We start from the raw sequence: 9076 nt of genomic DNA, 5'->3' as shown, positions 1-9076 counted from the left end.
CCACGAGACGATAGTGAAGCTGCTGCTCGAAGCAGGCGCCGACGTCAACGCGCAGAGTGGATGGTACGGCAACGAAAACGCGCTCCAGGCAGCTTCAGAACGAGGCCACGAGATGATAGTGAAGCTGCTGCTCGAATCAGGTGCCGACGTCAGGGTGCGGGCGCATTAACAGCACAATTTTACTATCATATATTTATTATTCCCTCTATTTCATAGAGGGTCGGGGATCAGAATGATTATATAACTTAGCCCGTGGATTTGCCACAGCGAAGCTCCGAGCATGCTCTAGATCGAATTGGTGGTGAGACGGCTACTTCTAGAAAGTTCTACTCGCCTTGTAGATTTGCCACTTCTGCCTCGTTAAACTGATGAACTCTTCCGATGACACTAGCAGGAAGGACGGCCGACCCGCACCTGCTATAGGGTTCGCTTCTTCTGCTCTTCTTGTTACATATATCTTCTCTGGCCCGATTCTAGCTAACATCTTGTTGCTCTACCCCATGGCAGCCTACTAATTGTCCGTCTAGTTAACATAAGCAAGAGCCTATTAAAGGCGGCAGTATTAATTAGACTTGCTAATAAGAGGCTTCTAAGTTGCTAAGCGCCTAAAGTAACGCTCCTTCTTAAACGCCTTAATTGGGGTTCTCTAGCAAACGTTAAATCTAAGCTCGCAGGCAATCTGCTCCCTTAACTTCCTACATTGTGTAGCGTTCGAAGTAGCATAGGCGATAAGGCTAGGCGATAAGGGCGCAGCGTTGCGGTGTATCGAGAATTGGTTTTCTGCCTGTACGCGGAGGCAAAGGATTCTCGCCCTAAAGCAGGCAGAGTGATCCTGTTGACTATAGGACGCCTAGATGGCGTCTAACTGCAGTTTAGGTCTATCTAATCGATCTTAGGGTGTGTATTTGTACTTGTTGTTTGTACGTGAGCATTGTTTTAGGGGATTTTTGCATTTAAGGCATGTTAGCAATGTTAACTTAAGTTAGGTGTAGGCAATAAATGCAGTGCGTAAAAAGTGCACTTATTTTAGAGTCGTTTCTTGATACAAAATAGAGTACCCCTCTAAGTTAGCGCACCTCAAAGTCCGGGCGCGCGGCTATCCAGATCGGTGGGCATGATCTAGGAATGCACTGCGGATGTCTGGCCGAATGGGGTTCGGAACGTCATGTTAAGGGAATCTTGACTGGCCGCACTGGTAGTCAACTTCGATGCATCCGAGGAGGGAGTTGAGTGCTGCACTGGTGAAGAGAAGGTCTTATGGAAGCATTGAGGTCACATCGGTGAACCCTAAGGAAGGGAAAGGGGTGTAGAGCCTTTGGAATTAAAAGCTGAGGGAATCGAAGACCGAAAGGCAATTGGAGAAGGTAACAGGAAGACTGAGAGAGGTTTTCTGACATCGGGCGGCTGGCTCTGCACTGAGGGGCGAAGTTTTGCGGTCGGACAGCCGCTCGGAATGCACGCTTAGAAGGCTTTGCCAGGATCTCGGACTCCTCACTCTAGAAGTTCGTCGAAGAGACGTTTGAGCTTGATGGGGCCAAGCTCTTAAGTGGGGGAGGAAATTGTAGTGTAGCGGGTCGGAGTTTTTAATTTGAATGTCACGTGAGGGGGCTAAGGGTTAACCGACCAGCGTTCGCCGTTCGGTCTACCCCGGAGGCGGAACAAGAACATTATCATCACCACTATATAGTAATTTTAATAGTAACGTACTCTACAGGCAAGTTGCTTACATAACTAAGTTGCTTACTTTTACTAAGACTCTACTAAACTACTCTTTTTACACTAATACATTCCTAACAACACTACTTAGACATGCTAAAAAAATATTAGGTATAGCTTCTACTTTAAGCTTTTAAGTAAAACATAACACACTTAAAGTAATATACTATAGCTATGTATAAAGTTTTTTAAAAAATAATTAATAACTACTATAACATACTTAATAGGTAAGTTGCTTACACATCTAAGTTACTTACTTTTACTAAGACTCTACTAAACTACTTTTTTTACACTAATGCATTTCTAATAACACTACTTAGATGTGCTAAAAGAATATTAGATATAGCTTATATATTAGGCTTTTAAATAAAACATAACACTTTTAAAATAATATACTACAGCTATATATAAAGTTTCTTAAAAAATAATAAATAATTTATACACTAAATACCTTTTATAAGCTAATTCTATAGCTAACTTATAACAGCTAAGTAATAATAAAAAGTAAGTAATTATTAAGCCTATGCTTAAGCTATATGTGTAAAAATTTTAATTTTAGCTAGTAGCTATAGCTAATATAGCTAATTATTTACACATTAAGCATAATCTAGGCTATGTTAGTATAAGCTAGCTGTCATGATTGTGCACGAGTAAGGTTATAGAGCTTCACGGAGGTCTAGTTCAATTACTACGTGAGGTATTATAGTAGGTACAAGACGTTGTGTGAGGAATAGAAAGGTTTAAAAGAAAATTAGTAATTAAATACTTAGCTTAAAAGTCTAAGCGCTTTAGGTATAAATTAAGCCTATTTTAAGTTTAGTTAGTGTTAAAGCAGTTTATACTTAAGTTTATGTCTATGTTATGTTATATTTATGTTAGACGTGCACTAATAATACTCTAGTACATGTCTAATACAGTTATGTCTAGGATCTAGGGAGGATACTGTAACAGTACCCCCCCTTTTATTAAAAAAGGAATTCTTTATATTAGTAGTTCTAGCATTAGGTTGTTTTTATTAGAGTACAGGTTTAGTTTAGATAGGTATTAGGCGTAAAATTAGGTTACTATAAAGTTCTCTTATAAGGCTTCTATAGGTTCTTATAACAGTTTATTATATCTAGTCTATTTTATAAAGTATTTATAAGTATGTTTTTTTTTATTAAACTAGATCTATTTAATGTCTTTTACAACATATTCTAGTTTATTATTTATAATAATAGGTTTAGGTAGTAAGTTTAGCTGTCTAGGTAGATAGTTAGATTTAGAGGCTACTTAGCGCAGTAACAATATGTAGAACATAGGGTGTATCTTTATGCTGTTAGGTAGGATTAATTAGTAAGCATGTAATAAGACTATATAGGCTACTGTAAAGAGGCTAAAGTTCTTTTAATTAAGTTTTTTTAATTATTAGTTTATTTAGATATTTCTAGTGTCTAGCTAGACCTTCTTGCTAGCTGCATACGCAAGGGCAGAGGTTTAGAATTAGTTTATGTACTCTTATTAAAAAGCTTAAGCCTATGTAAGCTTTTTATAAACATATTTAAATATATTTTAAATTTTATTAATAAGTCTATTTATGTCTATTACTTATATAGATTAATAAGTTAGTTAGAGGGTATTTATAAGTAGTTTAAATTTTATTTAGGGGTAGTATCTATAGTTTACTAAGAACAGAGATACTTGTGTTAATTTAGATGTTATGTTATTAGCTTTAAACTATGCTATAGCTAACTATTTTACCTAGTTATTTTACTAGTAGTTTATGTACACTTATAAAACTTATTCTATTATAGTGTTTACATTCTTAGTCTAGCTATTAGTCTCTAGGTAAAAAGCTATAGATAGATAAAAGATAATTTAAAGCTGTTTATAAAGTTTGTCTTAAAAGGCTAAGACAAACTGCGTACCTCTGTCTAATATAATTATGTTAGGCAGGCTATAGTAAACTTATATATATTAGTAGAATAACTAGGCTATATTAGGGGCAGTTATAAAGGAACATAGTATTAGGTGTTAATACTTAGTTAAGTAATTAACAACTACTATAATATTTATATACTCTTTAGATAAAAGTAGGTTTATAATAAAATTAATTAATATATCTTTTTAAGCTTATTTAGAGATTAGAAGTAGTTTAAGCAGGCTATTATACTTTTTTTAAGAGGCCTTTACTTTACAGTAAGTATAGCAACATAATATGTATTAGCGTACAGTATAGAACATGCGGGGCTAGTAGTACTCTCTCTATAGTAGGTTAAGAGTCTTTTCTCTGCCTAGGTGTCCTTTAACAGGCAAGTTGTGTACAATTTAGAGTAGTTTAATTCTTAGTTTATTAGAATTAAGAATTATAAGTTAGTTATAGTAATATAGCTTACTATTTTAGTTTTTATAGTTAGCTAGTGTTACCTTCTTTAACTAACTAGCGCTATTTTAGAGTAGGTCTAAGGTTTTTTAAATAAATTTATTATTTAGATACTTATTAGTAATAATTTAATTTATTATTTAATTTATTTTATTTAAGTTAAGGTCTAAAAATAGCTTAAGTTAAAGTAGAGTTTAGTGTTAAGCCTTTTACACTTTTTTTTAAGCAAGGATGTTTTAGGATTGCCTTATAAAAGTATCTAGTTTCCCTCTGTCTTAACTAGAACAATAAGTAATCTTAAAATTAAAATAAGACAAGTATTTAAACTAATAGGCTTATTAGTAGCTAAGTTATTTTATAGTTGCAAAGTACTATAAGTTCTTATAGTTAAATAGAACCTATATTAGATGCGCTGCACTTTTTAGTTTAAGTTGCTATTATTTAAAGTAGCATACTATAGTAAGTAATTTTTTATTATAAATCTTATAATTGCCTTTTGTAGGACTTATTCTTTTTAAGAAGTATGTAATAGGCCTAATAGTCCTGTCTAGCTTAGTCTAGAAGAGAACTCCTGCTACTATGTAGTCTAAGGCATTAGCTTCTACAAGTATTAGTAGTTTAAAGTTAAAGTAGTAGAGTATTAAAGCTTTAGTAAAGGCTTTTTTTAGCTAGTTAAAAAACTATTAGTAATTTAAGTTAAAGTTAAATTAAACCTTTTTCTTAGTAAGTGTAATTATAAGGCTTACTAGCTGCAAGAAGTTATTAATAAATTATTAGTAAAAGTTAGTAAATTTTATAAAAGCTTAAACATTTTTTACATTCTTTAAGTATTACTAATCTAGCATAGTCTAAACCTTAATAGGGTCTATTTAGATGCTATCTGTAAAGATTACATATCCTAAATATGTAACTTTTAATTAGTAGAACTTACATTTATCTATATTAAGTTATAGACCTGCTTCTTCTATAGCCTTTAGCACTAGGCATACATGCTGTTTATGCTTTAAAAGGCTATTACTGTAAATTAGAATATTGTTAATATACATAGTGTAGAACACGTCTAGGTAGGGTTAGAGTAAGTTGTTTATAAAATATTAAAAAGTACTAAGCGTGTTAGCTAAGCTAAAGGGCATTACTAGGTACTTAAATAGTCTATATTAGGTCTAAAACACTGTTAGCTACTTATTACCCTTTACTATCTTTAGCTTATTAAAGGCAGTAATAATATCTAACTTTATAAAATACTTTACTTTACTTAGTTAGCTTAAAGTTTCTTGTAAGAAGGAAATTAAGTATTAGTTCTTAATAGTAATAGTGTTTAGTCTTTAGTAGTTAACATAAAATTAAAGCCTACCCCTAAGTTTCTTTATAAATAGTATAAGTAACACTACTAGTAAAAAGCTAGCTTAAATAAACCCTTTTTTTAAGTTCTTATTAAGGTATTTTTAAAGCACTTTTAATTTATTTAGCAACATTCTATATAGTAGCCTATAACTAGGTTGTTTACTAGGCTTAAGGCTTATTTAGTAATTATATAGATGTTATATTAAAAGCTTATTAAACTTATCTTAGAAAAAGACATGTAATAAGTTATAGTAGTCTTAAAAGACTATTATCTTTAAGTTAGTGTGTTTTTAGGGAGCTAAAGCTTAGTCTATATTAGAAATTATAACTGTGTAGATTTTATAATCTAGTTATTAAGCTAGGGTTATAAATAGAGTAGGTCTTATATAGCAGATGTCTATCTACTATTTAAGTCCTAGTTTATATCTAAATTAGGTAGGTAAAGGTTTTTTAAAGGCTTTCTTTTTTTTAAGTTTAAGTAGTTATTAAATTATTTTATGTAGCCTATCTTAGTAAAAAGCCTAGCTTATTAGCCTTACTTAGGTAGTTCTTCTCTAAGTTATTAAAAAGTAAGTCTAAAAACCTTTTATATTAAGTGCTATTTAAGTGTTGTTTAGGTGTAAGTGTAAGCATACATCTTAGCATTAAAAAGAGTTAAAGTTTAGAACTTACTCTTAGTAATTAAAAGCAACTTTATGCTAATACAGCTATAGTTATCCTAGAATTAGGTTATAATGTTTTATGTTTATTATATAAAGCTTAATTTGCTCCTTATAGTGTTAGTAGGTAATTATAATAGTTATAGTATAAAAGATAAAACTTTTTTTAAGTTGTTTTCTATTAAATCTAGTTAGGTAAATTATTTAAGTAAGTAGTGTTAATTAAAGATTTAGTTTATGCGCTAGTTCTTTGTTAATGTAACCTATGCTGTTTACTTCTAAGTTAATAAAAGCTTATATTAGAGCTAATATAGTTTCTTATTATAAATATATAAAAATATTAACTTAGTACTTTTAGTTATTAGTAGAGGACTTAGCTTATAAGTTAGCAAAGATCTAGTGTTAAATTAGTTCTAGAGAGTAACTTAGCCCTAGAACAAGCCTTTTTGCAGGCTCTTACTGCTATAGCTGCGGCTATGTTAAAAGTGGCAAGAGGGATTAAAGCTTAAATATAAGTTAAAGCCTTTACAAAAATAAAATTAAAATAGTAAAAATCTTTAATAAGTGCTAGCAGCACTACTTACGCAGACTTAAAAAAGAGAAATAAAGTAGTTTTAAAAAATATAACTATACTTACTGCACTTAAAGCATTAACTTTTTTTCTTATAATCTTTACGCTTTCTAGAACTAACTAAAGTATAATTTAAATTAATTTTTATTACATTAAGGTTCTTATTTATAACTGCGCTAGTTTAGGGGCGTATTAGGGCTTGTATAGGGAGGAACCTTATGTTATTATTGTAGGTAGCAATTAGGTTTGCATACATGTTAAAGTTGTTTAAGAGGGGTTCTTCTACTATAGCGCGTTGCAGTTTAGTTAAAAGGGAGTTATATAAGGCTATAATTAGACCTATCTTATTTAGGCCTATATTAGATGCAAGTTAGTAGAACTTAGTAAAGTGTAAAGTAAAGCTTTTTTCTTTTTATTATAAAGTGTTTAGGCAACTTAGAGCTATTAACTCTTTATTTAAGTCTTTATAAGTTACTTATAAGAACACTATAAATTAATCTAAGTTAATAATATCCTTATTTATTAGTAAGTTAATTAAGGCTGTTATATTATAGTTAAGTTAAGAGTAAGTATATAGTAACTAGAAGTGTTTAAAGAAAAATTAGTCTATATTTTCTTTAAGTTTATATTAAAGCTTATGTAGAAAGAAAAGTAGGTCTTTTTATTTTCTATTAAACAGTAGGAGATTAGAGAGTTAGTTAGATTTTATTACTAAGTTAGAAAGGTTATAAGTTATAGGCAGTGTTAAGCAGAAAAGAGTTAAGCTATCTCTAGACTTCTAAGTAAGCTTTAAAGCTAGTAAGTTTTTAGTTCCTACTACTATAATAAAAGTTAAGGCAAAAATAGACTACTTAATAACATAAAGCTGTTCTTTAAAGTTTTTTTAAAAAGCTTTAAAGCTTATAATATAGTAGCTTTTCTATAAAGTAAGCGCTTTTTAAAAAGCTTTTTAGCTTACTTTAATAGCTTAGAGTTATATAAGTACTAAGCTTATTAGATTAAATTTAGAGGCTATTCTTAGCTAAAGTTTTAACATAACATAATGTTATAATTATGCACAAGTAAGGTTATAGAGCTTTACAGAGGTCTAGTTTAATTACTACGTAAGGTATTATAGTAGGTATAAGACATTATGTAAAAAATAAAAAGGTTTAGAAGGAAATTAGTAATTAAATACTTAGCTTAGAAGTCTAAGTGCTTTAAGTATAAATTAAGCCTATTCTAGGTTTAGTTAGTGTTAAGGCAGTTTATGCTTAAGTTTATGTCTATGTTGTGTTGTGTTTATGTTAGACGTGCACTAATAATACTCTAGTACGCGTCTAATACAGTTATGTCTAGGATCCGGGGAGGATACTGTGACACTAGCTTAGTATATTTATAAAGTGTTATCTAAAGCTTAAAGTAAAGTTTTAAGTATAAGTATAGTTAGTAAATATTTAGCCTATTATAAAGCTTATTTTATTAAAGTTATATATGTTATTACCTTAAATGCTATACTTAGCTTTAAACTACTTTAAAATTCTTATAAAAAGCTTTTTTATAGTTATAATTATACTTAAACTTTACTTTAAGCTTTAAATAACACTTTATAAATATACTAAGCTAGTTTATGCTAATATAGCCTAGATTATACTTTGTGTGTAAAAAATTAGCTATATTTGCTATAGCTACTAGCTAAGAGGAAAATTCTTACATATATAGTTTAAGTATAGGCTTAATAATTACCTACTTTTTATTATTACCTAGCCTTTATAAGTTAGCTATAGAATTAGCTTATAAAAGTTATTTAGTATATAAGTTATTTATTATTTTTTAAAAGACCTTATATATAGCTATAGCATGTTATTTTAAAAGTATTACATTTTATTTAAAAGCTTAAAGTGTAAGCTATATCTAATATTCTTTTAGCACATCTTAGTAGTGTTATTAAGAATGCATTAGTGTAGAAAATGTATTTTAGTAGGGTTTTAGTAAAAGTAAGCAACTTAGGTGTGTAAGTAACTTGCCTGTTAAGTATGTTAGTTACATAGAATTTATAGCTATTAAGTATTAAAGTTAATATTATTTTGTTACCTTTACTATAGTTTCTTTATTAAAGATTATCTTAAGCTATTAAAGCTTAAAGTTATTATTTATCTATCTACTAGGTAATAAAGTAAAGAAAGCTTTATAAATAGCAAAATTAAAGTCTTAAAGCTAGGTATCTTAAATGTTACCTAATACAGCTTAGTAGATAAGGCTAGAGGAGAGAGATAATTTATCTGTGTATATGCACACTATAGTTATAATTTACTTATAATTGCTATCTTAAATAATCTGCTTAATCCCTTCTTCTTTATACATCTAGTAGAAGAAGACGTGCTTTACTTTTAATAGTACTTTAACTAGAAAGCCTTTTTTGTCTATATTATATAACGTACCTAA

The 9076-nt window shown here is 29.9% G+C and overlaps 2 protein-coding genes across 2 annotated transcripts in view; one reads left to right on the top strand and one right to left on the bottom strand.

Moving 5' to 3' along the window:
- Window positions 1–256, top strand: part of BDR25DRAFT_51787 (ankyrin) — a 3535-nt gene extending 3279 nt beyond the window's left edge. The window contains exon 4 of the mRNA XM_033698694.1: window positions 15–256. Coding sequence (XP_033546048.1) covers window positions 15–17 — 3 coding nt within the window. The 3' untranslated portion in view covers window positions 18–256. The remainder of the gene's footprint in view (window positions 1–14) is intronic.
- Window positions 257–646: 390 nt separating this feature from the next.
- On the bottom strand, window positions 647–1674 carry BDR25DRAFT_356978 (uncharacterized protein; the record flags this gene model as incomplete). The annotated part of the gene is made up of 6 exons (XM_033695738.1): window positions 647–784; window positions 1077–1140; window positions 1194–1238; window positions 1277–1287; window positions 1346–1608; window positions 1647–1674. The coding sequence occupies 6 exons, from the start codon at window positions 1672–1674 to the stop codon at window positions 647–649; spliced, it is 549 nt and encodes a 182-aa protein (XP_033546047.1).
- Window positions 1675–9076: the final 7402 nt, after the last annotated feature.

The sequence above is a fragment of the Lindgomyces ingoldianus genome, assembly GCF_010093535.1.
Source record: "Lindgomyces ingoldianus strain ATCC 200398 unplaced genomic scaffold BDR25scaffold_22, whole genome shotgun sequence".
Classification (NCBI taxonomy): Eukaryota; Fungi; Ascomycota; class Dothideomycetes; order Pleosporales; family Lindgomycetaceae; genus Lindgomyces; species Lindgomyces ingoldianus.
Note: the sequence above shows the minus strand (reverse complement) of the source record. Positions and strands in the feature narration are given on the sequence as shown.